Source organism: Hemibagrus wyckioides, linkage group LG11 (assembly GCF_019097595.1).
Source record: "Hemibagrus wyckioides isolate EC202008001 linkage group LG11, SWU_Hwy_1.0, whole genome shotgun sequence".
NCBI lineage: Eukaryota > Metazoa > Chordata > Actinopteri > Siluriformes > Bagridae > Hemibagrus > Hemibagrus wyckioides.
Genome location: NC_080720.1, coordinates 10,552,987 through 10,578,435, shown reverse-complemented (window position 1 = coordinate 10,578,435; position 25,449 = coordinate 10,552,987). Strand labels below are relative to the sequence as shown.

The following is a 25,449-nucleotide window of genomic DNA, read 5'->3' as shown; positions in this document are numbered from 1 at the left end:
ACTCTCTTGTACTGTGTTTAAGACTTAAAAAATATCCTAATTAAAAAAATTAAAATCCTCATTAAATTTTAAAATGCCTAATGAGTATGAAAAGCCATATTTAAAGGTCCCATTACCACTAAGGTACATTAAAGTTAATTGTGATTGTAGAACAGTGAAGTAATAAATGGCTGGTGTTTGTAAATTTGAGTAAAAAAGGTAATGAACATTTTTGCACCTCCTGAGACAGATATACAATACAATCCTTGTCATATGAGGGAAAACTAAACCAAACATGGCTTGGTTGATTATCCCTATTACAGAAATAAAGGGGAAACATTTTTCACCGATGCATTCATTTCATTTTCCCTAGTATAACATGCAGTGTTGATTTCATCGTCTGTACCGCTTATTCGATCTATACTCAGGCGTCATCGGGCATCAAGGCTCGGGTCATGATGTTCAGCTTGATTTGGTATTTGTGTGTGCAGGGAATTTCTCCATGTCCACGGGAATGATAACTGCTCATCAGCTGTATAATTACATCACTGATCACGCCGGGACATACGGCATGAAGCCCCTCCGCATGTCCAAGACTGCAGCGAACATCGAGAACAAGAAGGGAGGGCCAAGTGCAGATTTACACGAGTACGCACTAGTGGCTCTGTGGAACAGGTACGACTCTGTTTCGCCCAAAAACAGTGTGGAATTTCAGTGAAGAACTTACTTCAGCAATGCAAACTGGCAGAGTAACAATATGGAAATGACAATATACCTAAAGAGTGTTAAAAGAATGAATAAATCCTAAGGTTGAAAAAAATGTCAGCTAACGAGAGTTCAGTCTGAGTGTCCACTTATTCCTCATCTTTTAAATATATGTAATGCTCTGGGCAGTAAGTGCACATTTCCTAAGATTAGTAAAAAAATTAGCTATTAAAATAATTTTGCCTTCAGTCTGGCGTCTCTGTTCCGGTCAGAGCCAGGTTAAAGTGGACTGAAATTCTGGCTGGATCGTGGCGATGACTGACAGACAGTTTAAACTGGTCCAGAGGCAGCTGTGAGGGTCTGATAAAGCTGCTTGGCTTGGAGCTGATTGGCTGCTAATACAGATGCCAGTATATTTTATCTCGTTAACTGCCAAGTGTTGAATCATATGAAAACAAAATCTGTTGCTTGTGAACGGTAAAAAAAAAAAAGCCGATTTGACTAGCTCGAGTTAGTTTAGGCTTTTATGTCATTGTTTTTTATTCAGGATTCAAGGTGCTTGAATTTGGCTTTCTAAAATGCAAGGACCAGAAAACCTTTTCATATCGAAGCTCTGCTTCCCAGAGGCCAGAAATGAGCTTCATTTGAGACAGTTTTCTTGTGCACATGTTCAACATTGAATTTCTTCGTCATGTCACACTCCACAGTGGTGATTAATGACTGGTATAAAAGTAGACACTGAATTGAATTGAAGAATTTGTAGTTTTTCATAAGCATTTCTGTTTTTATCAAGTTTACTAGGGGCAATATATTCATAGAAGAGGTATAAAAAAAAACAAAATTGTTTTTTCATACAAATGTTTATATCTTCAAGGTAAATGGTTTTATCAATCCCATTTCTGCTCTCTTAAGAGATACGCTGATTTCCATTTTGTAGGTGGAACAGAAAGCCAGGGTACTGGTAAAAAGGGTTAAATTAAAGACGTTATTAATTACACCAAAATATAGGTTTCTCTGTGGCCAAAAGATAGTATTCATTTATGGTTTTTGGCAGACCCCCTTATCCAGAGCAACTTACAATTTATCTCATTTTACACAACTGAGGGTTAAAGAGGCTCAGCAATGGCAGCTTGGTGGACCTGGGATTCAAACTCACAACCTTCTGATCAGTAGTCCAGTGCGTTAACCACTAATCTACCACAATGTCAGCTAGCAGTCTCTAAAGCTTTCTGTAGAAGGCTCCTGTACTGGCCCTGGTGGAATCAAATGAGTAAATAAAAATGTTTGTTTTTTCAGAATCGCTTTTTAACCCACTGGTTATTTGAAAGCCAACGTCTGCACGATCAAAACCACTTGTTAAATCTCGGTGTTGGAACTGAGCGTACGCAGTAGAAACGTCCTGTGTTTGGTGTTTTGTCAGTGTCCTGTGTAATTGAATAACAGCTGTATGTTTGTTCTCTCTTGTTTCAGCTCTGGCACCTATAAGGACCTGGAGGGGCTGCGACACCACGACGACTTTGATGTTTCTCTGCTCGTGTGTCACGACGCCGCTCCATTCGAGGAACAGTCCGAGGGGGAAAGACACCTGCTGAGGTAAACACAGCGGAGAGAGGGAGCTGAGAAAACTGAACAGAAGGGAGGGACAAGTATTATTCTGTATAGCAGACGAGATTATAGATTTTGTGTATATGTAGCAAATGAAAGCAGTTTTGTTTTTGTGTATTTATACACACACACACACATATTGAACATTATTTCATATACATATATATATATATATATATACACTACCACCTTTTAATTCAGTGTTTTTTGTTTAGGGATTTATTTTCTACATTCTAGAACAATACTGGAGATTTCAAAACTATGAAATAACACACATGGACTTAAGTAATCCATATGTAATGACAACAAAAAATAGTCAGTTGTTATTTTAAGACATGAAGGTCAGGTGTTCTGGAATAGTTCTTGCAAGAACAGTATTGTCAAGTGCATTTGCAAAACCCATCAAGCACCATGATGAAACTGGCTCACATGAAGACCATCCCAGTAAAGCAAGACCAAAACTGACCTCTGCTGCAGAGGAGAAGTTCATTTAGAGTGACCAGCCTCAGAAATCACCAATTAACAGCACCTCAGATTAGAGGCGTTATGAAGGCTTTACAGAGCATCAGTAGCAGACATTTCTCAATATCAACTGTTCAAAGGACATTATTGTGTATTTCGGCCGCCTTCAGCATTGTTTTACAATGTAGTAAGAAATAAACATCAGGAAAGACCATGGAATTAGAAGATGTGTCCAAACTTTTGACTGGTAGTGTATATATATTTATTTAGCCCATTTACATCCATTTTATATATATGCATATATATATATATATATATATATATATATATATATATATATATATATATATATATATATATATATATATATCAATCACTTTCTATATCTGCAGTATATCTGTTATATCACGACTTGTTGCAGTTTGTGTTGTCTCTCTCTCTCTCTCTCTCTCTCTCTCTTTATGTTGAATGGGTCTCTTTTCGTGTGTGTGTTCCAGGTTACGCTACTATGTGATCATGACCAGTCAGAGAGAGCTGTTCCCTCGGCTCACAGCCGACATGCGCCGTTTTAAGAAGCTCCCTCAGATCTACCGAGACCCCAGTGACCTCAGTACACGTGGTCATATCGAGAGAACAGATCCAGGCAACATGGGGGGCAGGGAAACCGAACATGACCTCTGGGAGGAAACAGCCTCAGCCTTGACCTCTGAGCCTGAGCTTGAGCTTGACCCTGAACCAGGAGAACACCCATCAGGACCTGAGAGCGAGGAGGATTCTTCAGACTTCCCTGACTCATCGTCCCCTCTCTTCCCACTCCTGAACAGCGAGGTGATTTCAGCACGGAAGCAGATCCAGAGCAGTGTGACAGAAGCCATGGCTCACTGCCGGAGGGATAACTTGTGGAGAAGACTCTTCCACGGGGAGCACGCCGCCCACGACAAACTCAAACTCAGCAAGCTGGCCTTCGCTGAGCTGGAGGAGCTGCTGGACTCAGTGCAGAGCCAATCTATCGGAGAGATCGACCCTCAGCTGGTAAATGTGCACACACACACTGAAATCATTTTCTAAACCTTTCCCTGGTGGACAGACAAGTCAAATTATATAATATTACTTAATACACAAGGACACACAGAGATATTGATGTTAAGCAGAACCCTGGGGCCACTGCTCCTCTCCACAAACCAGCTGAAGTCTGCAAGTCTGGTCTGAATGCTGAGGTAGCTGACCTGAATATTTTAGGCAAGCTTATTGAACCGTGTCCTCATTCATATGTGGAAGTTGTTTGGTAAAGTTATAATGAAAGTGAAGCAGTAGATGCTGTTATATATTTCTATACACAGCTGTTTGACTGTCTCTCATTAGCTGTAATGTGAGAAACCGTCCTCGCTGCATGTCTTTAGTTAGTGAGGACAGTGAATTTGACAGCACAGTACATTAAATTAAATTAATGTCACTTGCATCACAGAAAACATGTGGTGTTTAATACGTTTTTTTCAGACCATATGTAAGCATCATCCTCATATATATATACACACATATATGCAGAGTGGACCTCGCTTATCAGTATTTTAGTAAAATTGTGCGTAAATGTTTTTGATCAGCTACATCAAACAGAAAGTCCTGCCAGATTCACAAATGTTTTGGCACTGATGATTCTCACTGGTGCGCATACTGATGAATGCCAGTCACCCGGAAATTACCTATTCGTGTTCACGGCACAGCAGATTTACATTAATCATAAAACTTTATAAAGGGCAACACTTTCTGAGCGCTGTAAAAAAAAAAAAAAAAAATGGCACGATGACACCTGAATAGTATAAGTGTGCCTCCTAAAACATGGCATGTCCTAAATCATTCAGTAACGCAGCTCAGCCACTATAGCCGGTCTGCTACTGCTTGTCCTAATTGAAGCTAGTCTTATTTGTCTTGGTATATAGATTTTTTTTATTGCTCCTTCTGAGTTTTACAAAATTGTCATTAAATCATTTTGTAATTAAAATCAATATGCCATTTAAAATTGACAGCGTAATCGGTCCTCGCAGTAACTCGTGCTTGTTCGTCAGTTCGAAGCCTTTCAAAAGCGGATCACCTTAATGAGTCTCTTTATATATTGTTTTACCGTCGGATCACGCTGGTGCGCGGTTGTGCACTTTCTTCTCTTTTAACATTGACGTCCAAAAAGCTTCTTAAATAGAGAGAGACAATGAGGTGCTGTGTATCTCTTGATACATAATAATGCCTTTTAATGATCTGTCATAAAAATGCCAGAATAAATATAAAGATGTCATTGTGATTGCATTTATCCTCAGAGCAGTCGAGTATATTTAGCACGTCAAAAACGGCATATGTTAAGCTAAAGCAAAAAAAAAAAGCATAATGTGATGTGAAGGACAGGAGATAACGGAAGAGCATACACACTCGTCTACTTTTATAGGAACACCTACACACGGGGAGGCGGTATCTCAAGTGGTTAAGGCTCTGGGTTGTTGATCAGAAGCTCGGGTGTTCAAGCCCCTGCACCGCCAAGCTGTTACCGTTTGTGCCCTTGAGCGAAGCCCTCAAACACACACCCCCCTTCCTGCACTCTGACCCCAACTCCCCAAGGATGGGATATGTGAAGAAAGAATTTCACTGTGCAGTAATGTATATGTGACAAATTAAGGCTACTTAACTTCATGAAATGATCTAATCAATCATGTGGCAGCAGAACAATTCATAAAATCTGTCCACATCAAACACCAGAACGGGGAAACCGTGTGATCTGTGCAAGTTTAACCCTGTCATGATTGTTGGTGGCTGATGGACTGGTTTGAGTATTTCAGAAATTGCTGATCATCTGGGATTTTCACACACAGCACAGAATGGTGTGAAAAATAAAACATCCTGTGTGTGGAGGGTCTGCAGGCTGAATCACCTTGCTGATGAGAGAGATCAGTGGAGAAAAACCAGACTAGTCTGAGCTGACAGGAAGTCTATAGAAACTAAAAAAAAAAGCATCTCAGGTCAAACAACACATTATTAAACCTTGAGGTGGATGAAATGAGGTAGAACAGCAGAAGATCATGTTCCACTTCTGTCACCTAAGAACAGGAATCTGAGACGATCAAGGGTACAGACTCACCTAAACTGAACAACTAGGAGTGGAACCTAATGTGGTCTTCTGCTGTTCTTCATCCACCTCAAGGTTCGATGTATGCCGAGATGCTTTTCTGCTCACCACGGTTGTAAAGAGCGACCATTTTTCTTTCCTAGCGGCTCGAACCAATCTGGTCATTTTCCTCTGAACGTTCAACAACGAGGCATTTTCATCCGCAGAACTGCTGCTCACTTAATGTTTTTTTTTTTTGTTTGTTTGTTTTTCACACCATTCTGTGGAAACTCAAGAGACTATTGTGTGTGAAAAATAAAATAAAAACTCCACGAGATCAACAGAACCAGCCAACAAACTGCCATGGCAGAGTTAAAGTCACAGACATCATCTGAAGCTCTTGACCTGAATCTGCATGATTTCATGCATGGTGCTGCTGCCACATGATTGGCTGATTGGATAAGTGCATAAATGAGCAGGTGTTGCTATTAAAGTGGAGGGCGAGTGTGTATTTAAAATGACACGGACGACTGAAAACATTCAGACACATGCACACTCTTTCATTTTCCTCGATTCATTGTTCAACCCAACCTTCCCGTTTTTATTTCCTCCTTCTCACTGAACTCCCTCTCTCCTACCTACACGCACAATGCATCTGATGTGTTTGAGGTAGTCGGTCTTTAGAAACCGCTAGAACATTACACGGCTCTCGCACTACATGTTGATGTGTTAGGGGCGGCTCAGCAGGTTTTGATGGGTAGCTGACAGCCGCAGTAGCACACAGCAGCGCACGAACGGCTAACTAGAGTCAGCAGCACGAACCTTTAATATTCCTATAATCTCACAGCAGGTCCCTTGTTTATCGTCACACAGCTCATGCTTACACGGCAAACACCCCCACTCTACATAACCTGTTTTTTATTTAATTTATTTTTTTTTTTGGTTAGTTTTACAGCAAGTGTGTTACTCCAGAAGAGTGCCATGCCAAATTAACATTACTAACATTAACTTGGCAACAACATAATACAGAAAAATCTCCTAGCCATGTTGGCAGAATCTAGTGCATCATAGTGGCACTTCCCATGAACTGTGTGTGAGCTCAGATTGCTATGCCAACTGGCTGATTTATTCCCACTTACACACAGATTTGGCCTGTCTGGTGTGTGTCAGTTTGCAAGTGTGAGAGCATGTATACGTCCATGAGAGTGTGTGGAAGTGTGTATACAGCTCTGGGGAAAAAATAAGAGCCCACTGCAAAATAATCAGTTTCTTATGTTTTTTCCTTCCAGGTGCATGTATTGGTGAGTTGAACAGTTTTGGTTCATTTTTTGTGAACTGCTGACAATATTTCTCCTAAATTCATATCATCACTATTGTTATTTCGAGTGTAAATTTAAAGGAAATGACAACACATCAAAATAACCCAAGATCATGCAGAGCTTTAATAACTCAAATAAAACAAAATGCAAATAGTTTGTAAACAAATTGTGTTAATGCTTTGGCTAAATAACATTAAGAAATCAGTATTTGGTGGAATAACCCTGATTTTCATGTGTTTTGGCTCCATGCTCTCCACCAGTGTTTCACATTGCTGTTGGGGAACTTTATACCACTCTTTTTGCAAAAAAGCAAACAGCTCAGCTTTGCTTGATGGTTTGTGACCATCCATCTTCCTCTTGATGACATTCCAGAGGTTTTCAATAGGGTTCAAATCTGGAGATTGGGCAGTGGTCTCTTATTTTTTTCCAGAGCTGTATATATGAACCCCCAGCCCTGCCTGCCAACACATGTGGAGACACTCAAAGTAAAGGCATGTGTTGATCTCTGCCATCATGATCTATTGTAATATTCAGAACATAGCACATTCATATAAAAGAAAACAAATACAGTCACATCACTAGAAGAAAGCAGCCTAGGTAGGTAGCATGTTTGGACACTGTCGCTGTCAGAAGGTGGCATACACTACCAGTCAAAAGTTCGGACACATCTTCTAATTCCATGGTCTTTCCTGATGTTTATTTCTTTCTACATTGTAAAACAATGCTGAAGGCGGCCGAAATACACAATAATGTCCTTTGAACAGTTGATATTGAGATATGTCTGCTACTGATGCTCTGTAAAGCCTTCATAACGGCTCTAATCTGAGGTGCTGTTAATTGGTGATTTCTGAGGCTGGTCACTCTAAATGAACTTCTCCTCTGCAGCAGAGGTCAGTTTTGGTCTTGCTTTACTGGGATGGTCTTCATGTGAGCCAGTTTCATCATGGTGCTTGATGGGTTTTGCAAATGCACTTGACAATACTGTTCTTGCAAGAACTATTCCAGAACACCTGACCTTCATGTCTTAAAATAACAACTGACTGTTGTTTGTTGTCATTACATATGGATTACTTAAGTCCATGTGTGTTATTTCATAGTTTTGAAATCTCCAGTATTGTTCTAGAATGTAGAAAATAAATCCCTAAACAAAAAACATTGAATTAAAAGGTGTGTCCAAACTTCTGACTGGTTGTGTAAGTACCACATTTGTCTAAGGTGCTTTACATTGCAGGTTATAAACAGGTATTTTGATTGAAAGGTTACTCAGCAGATTATTATTACCCGGCTTTGATTCCCCTCTCTGTCGTCTCTCAGCACCCGAGTAAAAATCCCTCTTGATTATTCCCCCAGCAGCCTGCACTACCAAGCACACGTCATCTCCGCTGCTGTTTTTTCCCCCTCACAAAATTAAGCGAGAAGTCGATGTTGCTCAGATACGCCGTCTCTAATACGTTGGTTTGGATGATGTACGCGGCTGTCAGGCGTGGGCAGGCTCACAATGGCAGGATGGATGGAGCCTGAGGAGGTGTTTCTGCACACGCTGATAAGGCATTGAGAGGAACGATGCCAAGAATTAGATTTCCTTTAAAAATGAAATTCGGGTTGCGGTTAAAGTGTGCAAAACTTCCCGATGGTCCCGTTTCTTGCTGAAGTGAATTTTTTTTTTTTCCTGTGTGGATTACGCAGAAGTCTAGAGAGGAAATACATCATCATTTTCATTCTGTGCTCTGATGTTAGGAGCAGAACCAACTTATGTTAAGATAACACACTAAACAATGAGGCTTGTAGATACATTAAAGATTCAGTGCGTTGATTTCACCTTTATCTTTAGGAAAGTTGGTCCCAAAAACACGATGTGAATAACTTTTAACTGCCAGATAATTGAGAACAGTTCAGATAAAGGCAATGAAAGAATGCTTGTTCTACAAATCTTCCCTAGTAACCACTCCACCATTGTGCTGTCTAGCTTGTATGAACCTCGGAACCTTATAAAGTCTTTGAATGTTCATTTTTTATGTATGATTTTAAATTATATTTCACATCACATGCATATTTTTCCTCTGGTGTATTTAATTTAAGTATATATTTTTCGCCAGTGTTTTTGTTCTGACCTTGCAATGGGTAAGATTTGCCTTAAAAACAAGTCTTACTTATATAAAAAATTATAAATTTTTTATACACAGACAGACAGACAGACAGACAGACAGACAGACAGACAGATAGATAGATAGATCGGTGTATCTAATATTCACTTGTTATACAGAATCCAGATCAGTTCTATTCCTTTATTTTTCTGACAGTACTTGTTCTGATTGCTGATGTGACTCTCTGTGTGTTGACAGGAATGTTTTCTGACAATGAATCCTGCCTGGTATCAGAGTCTGATCAAGGTGCTGCTCTCACGTTTCCCACAGAGCTGCAGGCACTTTGTGGATGACTGCGGCATTCAGTACCTGGTAAGAGTTCAGCAGTTTAATGCTGGGTTCAAATGGAACTGGCAGTTTCATGCCTTCGAATAATATGCCTGTCATTTAAGTGGTTTAAGAAATATACTGCTAAGCAGCAGGTCATTAGGAATGCTGAAATACTTCACCCAGTTATTTTCCTGGCAATGAAGCTCACCATTTAGCTAGCTAGCATACAGCTGTGCAGCCAGTTCTGTAATATGGATGATGTTAAGGCACATTGGAAAGCTACTGGAAATACAATTTTGCCTATTTTAAGCAGCATTTGAACATGGGCTAGTCTTCTTTCTCTTTTTAATAACTAGTTTATGGCTATATTTTATTTATTTAGTTTGCCTTTTTTCTTCTATTATTATTATTATTATTATTATAAATGGAAAAGTAATAAATAAATACAAAAATGACATTTTCCTCACTCCCTCGGCTTCAGAGAAACATTAAATTTGAGCTTAAATATTTTTAAAAAACTGCCTAAGATACACTATATTGCCAAAAGGTTTCAGGACGTCTGCCTTTACATGCACATGAATGTAATATGGAGTTGCCTCGCCCTTTGCAGCTATAACAGCTTCAACTCTTTTGGGAAGGCTTTCCACAAGGTTTATTTGTGTGTTTATGGGAATTTTTCACCAGTCCACTAGAAGCGCGTTTGTGAGGTCAGGCCCTGATGTTGGACGAGAAGGTCTGCCTCACAGTCTCCACTCTAATTCATCCCAAAGGTTGAGATCAGGACTCAAGTTCCTCCACACCAAACTCGCTCATCCATGTCTTTATGGACCTTGCTTTGTGCACTGGTGTGCAGTCATGTTGGAACAGGAAGGGGTCATCCCCAAACTGTTCCCACAAAGTTGGGAGCATGAAATTGTCCAAAATGTCTTGGTATGAAGCTGAAGCATTAAGAGTTCCTTTCACTGGAACTAAGGGGCCGAGTCCAACCCCTGAATAACAACACCTGAATTCGGTGATTTGGAGGGGTGTCCCAAAACTTTTGGCAATATCGTGTATGAAAAGCACATCTGAGGAAATCTTTCTACAAACACAGTACCAAAGTACACATAACTTTTAAAAATGCATCATAATTTTTTTTTTTTTTTTAATCCTCCAATTATAAACTCCAGCTGTCTGTGTCACCTGCCAGAAGTCTGGTGCCCTTGCTCTTCAAAAAGCACCATTTCCATTCAAATAGCTTTGGATTTGAGCATTTAGGCCACAGAAACTCTTATTATATCCACGTCTCTTCAATTACATATCCACATTATATTCCCTGATTACCTTTTGTGTTTTAATTATATCCTGGGATTTTCTCTTCGTCTGATATTTTTTATTTTATTTTAAATTTATGCAACAAATTAGCATGAAATCATTCATCAGCATGAAGCCTTGTCACCTTGAAGTTTTCGAAATTAAACTGAGCTTGTTACGCTTACTTTCTGGGAGACGGAGGTTCATCCGTTTCACATTTTCAGACCTTTGTGGTTTGCAGTGACACTTGCGTGCCTTTAAAACGTTAAATTAAAGTCTCAGAAGGGATTAAGTGAATTTAACATGGAATAATTGTCGGCGTCTCTGGACTGTCAGGAGGTTGGTTTCTGCATAATTCCCTAAATGAGAGACTCCGGATCAAAAGGAGCGACTTCTGGAAACGCTGGGAATTTTTTTTCTCTCTCATACTTTCCAAAACAAAGATTGCTGCTGTTAGTGTGTGTGTGTGTGTGTGTGTGTGTGTGCGCTAAAGCAGTGCATTATGTGAGTGGACACTAAATGGGTCAGGCACATCAGAGTGCAAATTTAACTGAATAGAAAGCAGGAAGTCATGGGAAATTTTGAACATTACTGTTTTGAATGTTGATTTTTCCAGGCTGTGCTTAACCAGAAGTTCACCGATTGCTTTGTGCTCGTCTTCCTGGATTCCCAGGCAGGAAAAACGGTGAGCTATTCAATCACTGTCCATTTTGTGAGCAGAATTGACATATGAATTCACATTCTCCTTCCTCCTGCCCCTGCATCCTACAGAGCTTGAAGGTGGTTTTCAGGGAGCCGTTGCCATCCCAGGCGCAGCCGAGCAGCAGTCCTCCACCGCAACTCGTCTCCATGTACCATCACCTCGAGTCTGTGATCAACACGGCCTGCTACAACCTGTGGACAGGCCTGCTGTAGGCTGCTGATGAAGGTGTGCACACTTTACCAAGGAGAAAGCACTGTGAACTTTTACCGAGGATGTATGCACAAGCCTGCTGTCTGTCTGTCTGTCTGTCTGTGTGTGTGTTATGTTTCACAAACGCGCTATAATCTGAAGACGAGTGTTTAGCTGTGGGTTGGAGATAAAAGAACCTACCAGAACATAACCATTTTAATCTTAGCATCTGGCTTTCAGAAAACTACTGAAAAACAACGCAGATGAACGCGTGTGAATGGGTGAGGGATGAGCTGTGATTGGATCCAGTGCTGCTGAAATGAGAGGAGAACTACCTCACACTGGAAGACTCAGACTAACGCCTAAATGTGAAGTGTTCCTTGTTTATCAAGGCGTTTAGCCTTCAGGACTTTACTGGTCATCAAATGCCACTGGTGAGTAGAACAGTCCAATGGCATTATGATGGTTTGCCAAAGTCATAATCATCTTCTTCTTCTTTTTTCTTCATTAGGCTGCTTTTGTTTTGCACTCTGTAGTTCCCTGATAGTTGATAATGGGTAATTTTTTTCTTTACTGGTCCCACTAAAAAAAAAAAGAGTGAGAGCATAAGAGTAAGATGGTTGACTGGTGAGACAATGATTGAGCACCTTAGACTTAACATTGCCATTTATTTGGTCATTCAGGTCCAGTGTGTATGACACACGTGCACATTAATGACTGAACGTGGAAGCATGTTACGTTTGACCACCCGATGACTCCTGTGCGCATGCTAGCTAAAGTTATTGTTAGCGGTGCTAAGTGGTCACTTTTTCTTCCATCGAAATGCGCAAAATTCCCTTACTGCCGTTACTGTCGACCCAAAAAGTGCCTAGTTTTTCTTTCATGAGGAAATTGCTACACCGTCTCACCGTAGCGAGGAGGATCCATGGAAATGAAATTTTGGTCGTGGCTTAATTCAGTTATTGTTGTGTGATGAAGAGTTCTGTGTCTCAGTTTACAGACAAAGCAGCAGGGAGATGTCTAGCAACACACACATTCCACATCTACTGTACCTTAGAGCTCAGTGATGGCCATGTGGTGTGTGTGTGTGTGTGTAAGCCAAATATTAGGGAGCATTTTCAAGTGCTTCTGATTAACAGTGACTGAACTCTGTTGGATAAGACTGTGTTACTATGTTCATGCATTCTTTTAATTCGTTCTTTTAAATGAAGGACACTGGACACTGACTCATTTAGGCAATATTATAATCAGAGTGAAATGACTTGTACATATTGTACATACTAAATCATTTGTAAGTATGCAATGTAACAATAAAAGAGAAGTTGATACCCGAGTTGTTGGTCCTGGATGAAAATTACACTGAGTTAGCTATTTGGGCTATCTGTTTGCCGGTGGTCAGTTACTGTAGTTTATTGTCTCAGCAGAAAGAGAGGGTGGTGGAGGATTCTCTCCAATGTAGTGACGACGACGGCCTCGCTGCAGCAGATTAAAAAACGGCTCCTTATTCAAAGTTACGCAAATGTTAAGTGAACCCAGCATTAGGTGTGTAAAAACAGAGAGAACTGAAAGATACCAGAATCAAATCTCAAAACATCATTTGCAATTACAAGATGCTAAATCATACTCTCCAAATTTTATTCCTAATTCAAATACTACATTACCTACTGATACGTTGACCTCCTGTTAATATATACACTGCTCACAAAAAGTTAAGGATATTTGGCTTTTGAGTGAAATTTATGGAAAATGTAAAAAGTTCACACTACAGTGATATTATATCATGAAAGCAGGGCATTTAAGTAGAAGCATGCAATGGTGATTTCCTCATCTCAAACAATTTACTGAAACAAAAGCCAACAACAGTGGTGGGTTTACCACAACAAAAAATGTCAGTGTCTCAATAATTTGTCATGTGCCCTCGACCATCGATTACAGCTTGACGACGACGTCTCATGCTGTTCATGAGTCGACTTATTGTCTGCTGAGGCGTGGCATTCCACTCCGCTTGAAGGGCGGCCCTCAGGTCATTGAGGTTCTGGGGAGCAGGGTTACGAGCCTCTACCCGAAAGCCGAATATCCTTAACTTTTTGTGAGTAGTGTATATATATATATATATATATATATGAGTAAGAGAGTTTCAACTCCGCAGCATCCTATGGTTGGAAAATCACACGAATGAATGGTTTGAGTAGGGTTTATACACAAAGAAAGCAAGTGGGTTTAATAAAGTGCACATGATGTTTTTTTTTAAATCCACAACACTGATTTAATCATACCAGCGCTACACCAAAAAAAAACCTTATTGTCCTTTTTCTAACGTAAAATATTACACGGTGAAATTCACAGCATCATAGCAATTTCCCTGAATTACTCTGGAGTATGGATTGACGTTCAGGCAAGTCCTCGACAAAGCACTCTAAAGGCTCCCTTCTAAACGGTCCTATCAGTAAATCTATGCATAATTACTGCCCCCCAATTTTAGAAAATGTGCCTACTTTTTCTATCCTTAAGTCTCTGCAAAGCATGCGAGACGTACTAAATCTCCGCGTGTACATGAGTAAGAGATTTCCTCCTAGATTAAATGTTGCTGACAGCAGGCAGCTGACAGAAACAGCTCCATTAGATTCTAATAACACTGAAACCTGGGACTGGTCCCAAACCACACTCTCTATAAACTATATAGGCCACACGGTGGACTACAAAACTGGAGTTCTAATTTAGCACAGTGCTTGCTGTAGCGTCAGCATGTCAGGAAGTTGATGCGAGACGACTCCTTAATGGTGTGCAGTGACTATGATTTTTTTATTAAAGCAGGTCAATCATATATAATTCTGTCTGGAGCTCTAGTGTCACCGTATCTTCAAAGACCATCGTGGAGGTGTCCGAATGCACACCGTTATTATTAATGGACCCGTATCTATATAGCTGCTGTCGTCAGAATATCCACAGTATGGATGTGTCAGATAAAAGCGTGTGATCCAGTTGTGGTGCTTACAGAAATGTACAAAAATCACGCAGGTTAAACCCAAATACAATGTGGTTTTAGACTTGGCAGTGTTTACTCTCCCAGTATTTCTTCACCCAAGCCAGGCCTTCTTCTGTGGAACCTGCAAAGAGTAGAGAACCATTTCAACCATTTCCACAATGCCTTTTGAAATTCATTACAGACTTTGTGACTAATTGTATATAATTATCCACTTTAATCTACATACTTCACCATTTGTCTCGCGATTCTTGTTTAATCTTTAAAAAATCATTCGTCTCTCCTCCGGCTGTCTCGTGTTCATGTATCGTGCAGGTTTTTGAATAGTTTCAATAATAAAATGGTAGAACATACTGTATTTAGGCTAGTCAATACTTTATACACATCTCAGATATTAGTTTTGTATTTCTTTTGATTTCTGCATACTTCAATTCAATATAAATAATACTCGTGCTCGATTATTTGGCTCTGTGCCCTTGCTTTAAAATCACACAGCGAGCTAGAACTAGCTAAGCAGCAGATATGCGTGTTTCGATCAGAGCGGAGAGGCTGGCTAGACTACAATGACCTGTCAGAAGTAATCACACACAAACACTATGAGGTGAGGGTTACCTTATGACGTGCAAAAACCACATTACTACCTTCGATCTTCGCATCCTTGATGTTAGATTACAATTTTCTTACAGTTCTTTTTATGCCAAGTTGGCTGTCTGGAATAAATATGCTCTATCAGTTTTCACCAATAAATCGGAGTTATTACGGCCAACTGTATGTTTTAAATCGATTAATTTGGGACTGCATTCATAGACAAATGTTTTTTTTCTGTAATATTGGATGAAAGTGAGCTTTATAGGAACTATGCATTAGAACCGGAGGAAGCCTGACAATTCAGATAGTATTACTAGCCTCAAGAAATCTACTTGTGCCAAATAATTTCGACAGATTCTTCGCTACATCATACCTAATACAAATTATATAAATTACATAAAAATGTGAAAATGTGCTTCCTTGTGTGAATTCATGGCTAACAGCCTGAGGATACCGGTGCACTGCAGAGTCTTGTGTCTTACTTGCTATAGTAGGATTACCTGAGGCATTAGATTACTTAAGCAACAGATGAAGTGGGGTTTTTTTTATTGTTGTTGAAATATTATACGTTTGTGTGTGTGGCAATATAAAGCATTTTGCCAGACACACACACACACACACCTCTTTAATCAGAGCCAGTCAAGCACTCACTCTGAGGTTTGTATTCACAGCCTACATATCCCTGGTAGCCCAGTTCCTCCAACAGCTTAAAGATGTAAGGGAAGTCGATCTCTCCTGGACTATCAGGTTCGTGGCGATCAGGAACTTGAGCAACCTGGATGTGACCTGCATGACACAAACACAGCAGCTATTATAGTAATAAACTTGATTTGTAATCTAATGAGACTATGATTATTTAAACAGATTTATAGCACAGAGACATAGAGCATTAAATTTCCAGTCAAGTTAAGTGCTTTTCATAAAAGAACAAATTACACGTGGTAATAAATTAATGAGACGATCAAGTAGGAAAACACTCAAAATGAAATAATCCTGAAACAACGTACATTACTCAACTGGACTTGATACAGAAGAGGAACATTTTTAATGCATACTGAAGGACAGCATTTATTTTTGTTGTTGTTGTTGTTGTTTTTGTGGTCCATTACTGATTCTTAGCCAAAACATGCAAATGACAGACTGTGCTTCAGGGCAGTGATGTAAAAAATAAGCAGTGTTCCTGTCAATGATTCATGGAATAATCTTGCACTAATTTCCTGTTTTGTCTGTTATGGTCAACTCTTCATCGTTTCAACTGCTCAAAAATACAGGGTGGAAATACTAATTTTCATAACACTGCCCCTTTATAATAAAAATAAACATCTGTCCTATTATCTTGCCACTGACGGTGTAAAATTTCTAGATATAATTAACGATATTAAATGAATCACTTCCTAATCAAATCGGGAATGATACAGTGATGAGTCTAACCTTCGCTAATATTTTACTGCATCTGTGTTTGGGTAATATATAACCTGAACAATGCTATGTAGAATCTCTGCACTTTTCATCAAAGCTCCTACCATTTCCCCTCCACTTCATCTCTCACTCCTGGACCAATCACTGCACAGATTCGTGATGCATTTAGAGGTTTCTGGTTCAGATCGTGATTTCCCAACCTTCCGAAGGCTTCAAAGGTGTGGTCAAAACTGACAACACATACAGCGACACATGGTGTTGCTTTTACAGTTCACCTTCTTACAAATGTGTCTTTTGCTTTACTTTACAACAAATACATTTCCCCTGGCAATTTCAAACCTAGATGTTAAGTGCTTGCCTATTAAGGGAAAGTATCTCCGGATATTCTGCGTCAGGTTCCCGTCCATTATCTGCCAGTGGAAAATGTCCTGCAGGAAAGGAGAAACATGATGGTTGATGTCGAGAGCATGCAGAAACCTCAAGAGAGTGCTGTGATTCAGAGGAATGCTCATGCTTCTCAACCGGTATTTTATCTCCACTGTCCTTAATCACATCTGGCTGTATCCCTCTCGCTCTAATGTCTCTTCGGAGTAAAAGCTGACAATAGAGAGTGAACTGAGAAGCATTAAAGCCACTTGTCTGCTGCCTAAATGTGTGCCTTCAGGCTACACAACAGTGTCACCGGATATGATTTATTTAGGTGAAGAAATACTGGGATGTGGTTTCTTTGCATTCAGAAAAGTTCACTTGCATCTATATTAGGCTAATCATATAACCTGGTCTATCCTGACTGAGCATACTTTGCCATTATCAACTTTATATAATGCTACCATACAATAGTCAAAAGTTGAAACTGTTTAGAGCAAAGGAGTCGAACTCGATTCATATTCAGGGACTGAAATTCTTGCCTGTGCCACATATGCAATTTTGTGATCATTTGAAAAGCCATAATTGCAGGTCTATCCATTTTTAACCTCCTTACCTGTATATAGATTAACACAGATGTGATAATCTATAGGAGTGTGAATGGTTGCTACACTACAGCTCTGCTGTGAATTGTTAAAAAGGGTTAAACACTATGGGCCATTCAATATTATTTTACAAGGTAATACTGGCTGTAGGAAACGAGACAGACGGCCTTGACTTTGACAGTTGCTTTTCTAAAGGACCAAAAAAAGGTATGGCTATAATCAAGAACATGCTCTATATATCTGAGGCACTCTTCTGTTCAGTATCCTGATGGATTAGGCAGGTCTGTACACTGTAATCACTGTAATTGTACGTCTGGGAGCATCAGTCATGTTCACCAATTTATTTTGGGATAGTATTGATAATTGTGGGATGACATATGCAATAACAACAGTGCAATGCAGACGGAGTACTTTTCCACATGTGGTTAGAATATATATATATTTTTATTGTTAATTAGATTATTAATGCAGGAAATACAATTTTCCTTCTTGCAGAATATGAGAAATGTGCCTCACCTGCAAATTGTGTCATTTGTGGATAAATATTGAGTATACACCGATCAGGCATAACATTATGAACACTGACAGGTGCCGGGAAAATCACTGATGATCTCCTCATCGTGGCACCTGTTAGTGGGTGGGATATATTAAGCAGCAAGTGAACATTTTGTCCTCGAAGTTGATGTGTTAGATGCAGGAGAAATGGACAAGCGTAAGGATTTGAGCGAGTTTGACAAGGGCCAAATTGTGATGGCTGGACCACTGGATCAGAGCATCTCCAAAACTGCAGCTCTTATGGGGTGTTCCCGGTCTGCACGATATTAGGCAGGTGGTCATAATGTAATGCCTGATTGGTGTAGTATAGAGTGGGATTCCGGTACACCCTTTCTACTGAAATGGTTCAGTCATTTATTTTGAATTCCTGATTACAGAGTGTATACAAAACACAGTTTTGATGAATATACAAACAGCCGTACACTGAAATACTTGTAGTCGATGAGTTTACACATTTCTTTTTATTATTAACACAAAACATTTCACATGAAACATTTTTAGAGCACTCACCATCTGCAGTTTGATGTTTGGATGGTCAACTTTCTCAAGGATTGCAGCCGCTGTAAGACGCATCAAGCATCAGAGAAGCAAAACAGCATTTCACAATTAAAATATGTACTACCTAAGGTTTGCTATGGCTTTCAGACATTTTAAATAAGCTTGCCACAGTGACTCGAGATGAAATTCAGAGTTACCCTGATGTGGCGAGTTCAGGAAGTATTGAGGGTCAGTTATCCTTGTGTTGATGGGCTCAATCAATCCCATAATGCCCTCCTGAAAATAAAACAAGCAATGCAAACACTGAAAAGTGCCAGTACAATAAAAAGCCTCCATTTATCAGAGCAACTGCATTAATCCTTCATTAAAATAAATAAATAACTGCCACAGATGTTTCTTGTGTTCTTCCTGATTACCACTGCCCTTTCCAGAGTGGACTCCATGGTTAAGGTTAATGACTACTGATCAGTAGATTCAGCATTACAGTTCCAGCACTGCCACTGTTGGGCACTTGAGCAAGGTCTTTAACCCTGAACTACTAAAGGAAAGATAGAGCTGACTCTAGCCCCAGTATTTTTTTCTGTATTCATTGTTATTCACAATTTTCTACTCTACGTTTTTTCCCCAATCTTGTGTACAAGCTGTCCAAGTCATGTTCTGCTGCTTTTTGGTTTCAGAGTCTGCCTCCATTTTGGACTCATAACAATAGACAAAATTACCCTTGAGATCAGGTTTAGTGTGTAACAGATATCTTTAGGATTTTCAAGCCCTATAATGCAGCTTTGCTTACTAAAGGATATTATGGAGTCCTGACATTAGACACAACACAGATATTTAGCACCTGCCACTAAAAACTCAATATACTTTTTCTAAAAATACTCTAAGCCTTGGTAGATGCAGACTATAAGGGTTGTTTTACCTTTGATAGAACATCAGCAGCATGTTTCAGGTTCTGCACAAAAGTGGCTTCCATTTCCACACCAACCTCAGACAGCTTCGCCCCTGCAGGTACCCGCCCTGCCATTACATGGATCCTGCAGAGAAACATCAACTTCAATTTCACTCAAAGAGTATAAGGTAATTCAGCTAGTCTAAGGCTTAGTGATTTTACTAGTTACAGGACAGCTCAACAAATTTTAAGGTCCTGTAACTGTAATCCCAAAATTCCCACTAGGACTATCTCACCACAGCCGTGTATCGCTGACATTCCCAGCACACATGCTCCATTTTAATCAAAGAAGTCCATCGCCCAAATGTACAAACGTGTTAATTACTGATGAAGTTGGGACTGCTGCAATTACAGCACAGCTCTGTAAAAATGTGTGGGGCAGTAAATAGGAAGCATATGCATCTTTTTGTTCTGTTTATCCAATAAAGCAGAACCACTGGGCCGCGGACCAGTACCGGGCCGTTGATCATTTGGTACCGGGCTGCAAAGAAACAATAAACTTATAGTAATATATATATTATATATATATATATATATATATATATATATATATATATATATATATATATATATATATATATATATATATATAAAAACTATAACTTAAAAGTATATGCATTTATTGCCACTTCCAACACTTCCACATTTGACTCGCGGGTTTTTCCATACATCAGTAAATCCGCATGCTAACCCACGCTAAAATGACCTAAAAGCAAATGTCACCCCCTATCCCCCCCAACCACGGGCCACGGTAAAATGGTCCATGGTACACGAAAAGTTGTGGACCCCTGTCTTAAAGTGTCACCTAATCTGCTCATTAGAATTTTACATATTTTCATATCATTAGGATTTTACAAGTTCACTGTGTATAGAATGTGTAACTGCATGATCTCAATTAACTTTTGCAGTTAACGTTTCACTTACGCAAGTGAGAAAACAAAAGCGGATTAATGTAGATAAAACACGAGCAGTGCGATGCGTGTACTCAGGTTTTATCTACAGTGCAGATGTGGATTGAAATACTTGTTAATAAGGAAGTGTAAATGCTGCACACCAGGGAGATGTTTTTGGAAACACGCAGTGTGAATTTGTCTGTAGAGTGTAGAGTGCATTAACACTATAAAATAGCACTTTAGGAATTTATGCAGCGACTAAGAAACGTGTAAAACTAATCAAAACTATATGTTTAAATTCTTAACAGTATTCATTTGCACATGACGGAACGTCACTCGGGAGGCTTTTTACAATTCCCAAATAAGCCTCTCACGGCTTCTCCCTAAGCTCTAAATGAAATCTACGTGTTTGTGGAAACTAATTTTAAGTAAAATCTACACGTCCTAAGTAAATACTAACATACTAATTATTTTAGAAAAAGACATTGTAATCCAGAGATAAATGTTTACATGGCCAATAACTACACTACTTACATTTGACTCAAATTATATATGCAACTATTTATTTATTTAAGTCTTTAAGACTACGAAAAATATATTCTTCTGTGTCCAAACGTTTCGCTTTCAATTCATTTAATATATGCTTTTATTTAGTAAACAGGAAAAGTGGCATAAGTAGGGTAATACAAGAATTATTCGGTAATATGAAAACTGTGTGTTCTCTCAGCATCTGCTAAAGAAGAGAGTAATACAGTTCAGTAAATATGTGACAAAACATCTGACTAACAAATCAACAATACCTCTTGCAGTCCAGTGCTTTAGCATACTGTACAGCCTGAGCCAAACCCTCTCTGAAATCCTGCTCCCTCCCTGGCACAGCACCCAGACCCAGCTCCCCATTCTTTACATCACCTGAAAACACACACACACACACACTTTATTGCTGTTGTGTCTGATTTTTAAAGCGACTATAAGTTAGAATTAGATCATGCGTGTAATTAAGCTGCCTGCACGGCACAGTAAGCATTTTTCTGTCACTTCAATCATCACCTCTTTAAGATCGCAACAGAATGTCTGATCTCATAGTGCAGCTTTTTCTTCCAAGTATAGACTAGGGCTAAATTCCCAGTGAGCAAGCCAATAACAGCAGAGACAAAGACAATACTCTGGAATAGCACCAAGGAAGAAGAAACCTTAGGAGGAAACCGAAGACTCAGCAGAGTCAGTGCACTATCCTCAAGGGTTTTTTCTTCTTTTTTTTTGTTGTTGGTCTAAACAGGATTAGTTTTAACGAATATTTATATTCTAGTGAAGGAAACTATAGAGTGGTACAGGAAGGAATAGGATGCAGGAATGGAGCAGGAGTTTATGTGTCTCGTGATGACAGACGCAGGATCCAGAGGAGTCAGGAGCTTATTGCAAAAAGAGCCAGCGTGACTGCTTTATCATTCCCAATCAGCAGACAGCAAGACACCGTGATTTTTATTTTTTTGTTCCATCATAGTATAATAGCAGACCAATTCCATTTCATGCAGATCAGCTGCCCAAGATTTAATTCTAAACTTAATCCAGCATAACCAGTATAATCAAGGCTCTCTGTGGCATTCCCACAATGGTCTAAGAATCTGGTTCAGGATGGGGCATTTTATAAAAGGCAATGGTTCAAGATTTCCCTGCTCTAACAAACCCATTCCACAGTGTCAGAAAGCTCTGTCTGGACAGAAAAGGCCTGGAGAGAGACTTGCCAAAAGTATTGGGGCACCCCTGCAAATCACTGACTTCAGTTCAGGCTTGGCCCCTTAGTTCCAGTGAAAGGAACTCTTAATGCTAAGCGAGTTTGGTGTGGAGGAACTTGACTGGTCCTGACCTCAACCTGATAGAACACCTTTGAGATGAATTTGAGTGAACACTTCTCGTACAGCATCAGTGCCTGACCTCACAAATACACTTCTAGAGGTCAAGAATTCCCATAAACACACTCCTAAACCTTGTGGAAAGCCTTCCCAGAAAAGTTGAAGCTGTTATAGCTGGGCCAACTCCATATTTCATTCATGTGCATGTAAAGGCAGACGTCTCAGTTTTGGCCTGGCTCGCAGTCTCCGCTCTAATTCATCCCAAAGGTGTTCTATTGGGTTGAGGTCAGGACTCTGTTCAGGCCAGTCAAGTTAAACTCTCTCATCCATGTCTTTATGGCCCTTGCTTTGTGCACTGGTGCGCAGTCATGTTGGAACAGGAAGGGGTCATCCCCAAACTGTTCCCACAAAGTTGGGAGCATGAAATTGTCCAAAATGTCTTGGTATGCTGAAGCATTAAGAGTTCCTTTCACTGGAACTAAGGGACCAAGTCCAACCCCTGAATTCAATGATTTGTAGGGGTGTCCCAAACACTGGCAATATAGTACATCTCTAAGGGTGAAAAGCTCTGACTCTGAGAGCATGTCCATTAAGCAACAAGTGAAGTGACAGCTCAGTGATTGAAGCGTCTTGGCACCTTGGTGTAAGTGACACAGTAAAAGATTAAACATCAGGGCAACCAGCCTTGTGGATCCTGATGACACTTAATATAAAAGGTCAGTATTATTGAGGGAAGCTGAAAATCTGTCTCGCACATAAGCAGCAATGCTATGACACCCCGTTAAGACCTCCGCCATGACGGTGTGCTCTGAAGGTCAGTGAGTTTAGTTGAGTTGAGCTGGTGTCTGACATGTTTGTGTGCTCTTACCCGGGGGAGTGTTAATAAGAGCCACCTGGAGTCCAATCTCCTCTCGGACCTTCTGCAGCTCTCTCGGCTCAGAGCCGTACAGCCACGCCGCCTCCACAGCCTGGAAACCTGCACGCGCAGCTGCTCGCAGTCTCTCGCTGAACTCGGGCAGCTCCGTGAACAGCCAGGAGATATTGGCGCAGAATCTAAGCGACGCCATGCTCTCTGGTCTGCCTGGCTGTTTGCGCTATCGAGCCTGTATCTAAACTAACTTTTAAAGGGAATGATTAGGAACTTGTGAATCATTAACCTACTGAGTTAGCATGCTAGTCTGCATAACCAGCTGTCTCCCGGTGCCAGCTAGCAGGCTAAGACTGAATTATGCAGTCTCACTGTGAACGCATGGTTATTATATATATATATATATATATTTATATTATTTTATTATGCTGGCAAAGTAAATAAACAATTAAATAAAATGGGCGAGTGACGGGAAACGATTAATTCACTTCGTTTCAGTTTTGCTTGCCTCAGTATAACGACTGAGTTCGCTTGTCCAATCGGCAAACTCCAAATGGTGACGTAGCCAATCACAGCGCAGGAGGCGGGACACTACGAGCCAAACCTTAGTGCAGTATGGAAATAACAGAAAAATAAATAAATGAAATAAATAAAATGTTGTTGTTTTTTTAAAAAAGAGAAAAGTCTGATAAAGTGGAAAATGTCGCATTAAGCTTGTATTCGAGATCACTGCAGTGATAATGACGAAGACAACGCTGTCATGATAAGGCATAATGCACTGTGCATGTCAATAAACCTAAGTACTGTGATATTGATTATCTCATGTATTTGTTTAGAGAGCTGTTTGGGATCCTGGAGTTTCTTATCTGACTTATGTAATAATCAAACATGATAAGGCTTGCTGTTATTTGTAACACAACAGACAGTGCTATAAGAAAATAATACATGCAGGCTGGTGCGTTATAGAAAGACACAAAAAAGAGTGTATTATTTTGTTGCTCTGCTTATATTACAGCAATGATTATAATTACACTACAGCTTATACTTGCCAATGATTAGGACTAGTTAAACCTTAATGATGAACGTCTTATCACTTTTCAACTTTTTATGGTTACATTTAATGTTATAGAATGTCCATGAGGCAGGTTGGTTCACTTAAACTACTGTATAGTAGATATATTAACCAATCATTCACTCACCAGCCTCTCCTCTTTTATTGGAATTAACAGGACAAGCATGGCTTGTCACGAGACTGAGAAACCAGAACGCACTGACTCCTTATCCTGATGTTCTATTGTATTAATTAAGTAATCAAGTATGTTACAGCCGGAACAACTCTCAGCCATGATGTTATTGTAAATTAATTCATCTATTCTGAGTTAAGAAATCAACCGCACTGTGGTATTAAGGAAAATAATCAATACTATGGTGAGTTGAAGGGACCCAGTGTGAAACAGTTACTGTTACCACCATGAAGTGGAATAATTTCCAAGTTACATTCAGTAGCTCTTAGACCTCAGCAGTAATGAATGACATGTCATGCTTTTTTTTAGCATACGACCACAAGACCAAAGTTCAGATCCTGGTATCAGTTGCACTCCCTCACCAGCCTTTCAGTGAACTCATCATAAAGAAAACCTATTGACAGTTACAATGAGGCCTACGTTAAAAACATTTTAACATTTAGTACTGGGGTGATTTCAGGTGCAATTGGGAATGAAAGAACTATGGATGTACATTAAAGAGCACAAACATTGCACTGCTTTGGCGAGCTGTGTATCTGACAGTGGTGAATGGATCAGAAACTGAAACACTGCTAGATAATCTCACTTTCCCAGACTGTAGTCAATACAGTAAGTCAATACAGTAGGGCCATTTCAGTGTTACGGATGTGACAACTGAACTCTTACTGATGTGAAAAGCGTTTCTCCGCCCGCACAAGCTTAGCATCAGTTTGCATATCTTAGAATGCAACCTTCTCAGGGAAAAGTCTGTTGATTGCCCTTTTGAAACAGAGCAATGTGGATGTGTGAAACATGATGCTTTGTGTGGGAGTGCCCATTATGTCTATTAGATAAACTGATGTTCCTACAAATCTCTACAAAGTAGTTAAAT

General features: G+C 39.8%; 2 protein-coding genes across 24 annotated transcripts in view; one reads left to right on the top strand and one right to left on the bottom strand.

Annotated features, from left to right (window-relative positions):
• szt2 (SZT2 subunit of KICSTOR complex) overlaps positions 1-13,090 on the top strand; it is a 94,021-nt gene extending 80,931 nt beyond the window's left edge. For 19 of the 20 annotated variants that reach the window (XM_058402095.1, XM_058402093.1, XM_058402102.1 and 16 more), the window contains 6 exons: positions 471-654; positions 2,155-2,277; positions 3,249-3,783; positions 9,501-9,614; positions 11,482-11,550; positions 11,637-13,090. In XM_058402095.1, coding sequence (XP_058258078.1) covers positions 471-654; positions 2,155-2,277; positions 3,249-3,783; positions 9,501-9,614; positions 11,482-11,550; positions 11,637-11,780 — 1,169 coding nt within the window. In that variant the 3' untranslated portion in view covers positions 11,781-13,090. The remainder of the gene's footprint in view (positions 1-470; positions 655-2,154; positions 2,278-3,248; positions 3,784-9,500; positions 9,615-11,481; positions 11,551-11,636) is intronic. The other variant, XM_058402092.1, reaches the window with a different exon arrangement.
• Positions 13,091-14,538: 1,448 nt separating this feature from the next.
• On the bottom strand, positions 14,539-23,825 carry hyi (hydroxypyruvate isomerase). 4 transcript variants are annotated; one of them, XM_058402112.1, is made up of 8 exons: positions 23,335-23,819; positions 21,414-21,525; positions 19,691-19,805; positions 18,969-19,047; positions 18,784-18,833; positions 17,106-17,175; positions 15,950-16,114; positions 14,539-14,864 (listed from the first exon to the last, which is right to left on the bottom strand). In XM_058402112.1, exons 1-7 carry the CDS (start codon positions 23,531-23,533, stop codon positions 15,954-15,956), a joined length of 786 nt encoding a protein of 261 aa, XP_058258095.1. In that variant the 5' UTR covers positions 23,534-23,819; the 3' UTR covers positions 14,539-14,864; positions 15,950-15,953. The 4 variants fall into 4 exon arrangements, 3 of the variants coding, with proteins under 3 accessions (XP_058258095.1, XP_058258094.1, XP_058258096.1); XM_058402111.1 differs by having other exon boundaries at positions 15,980-16,114; positions 23,335-23,811; XR_009205969.1 differs by lacking the exon at positions 17,106-17,175 and having other exon boundaries at positions 23,335-23,825.
• Between the last annotated feature and the right edge of the window lie 1,624 nt (positions 23,826-25,449).

Coding starts and splice junctions, on each gene's coding strand:
- hyi (XM_058402111.1), bottom strand. CDS start 23,533: ATGGCGTCGCTTAGATTCTGCGCCAATATCTCCTGGCTGTTCACGGAG. Junction 19,806..21,413: donor AAAGCACTGGACTGCAAGAG/GTATTGTTGATT, acceptor GTTTCTCTGCAG/GATCCATGTAATGGCAGGGC. Junction 17,176..18,783: donor CAAACATCAAACTGCAGATG/GTGAGTGCTCTA, acceptor CCTTTCCTGCAG/GACATTTTCCACTGGCAGAT.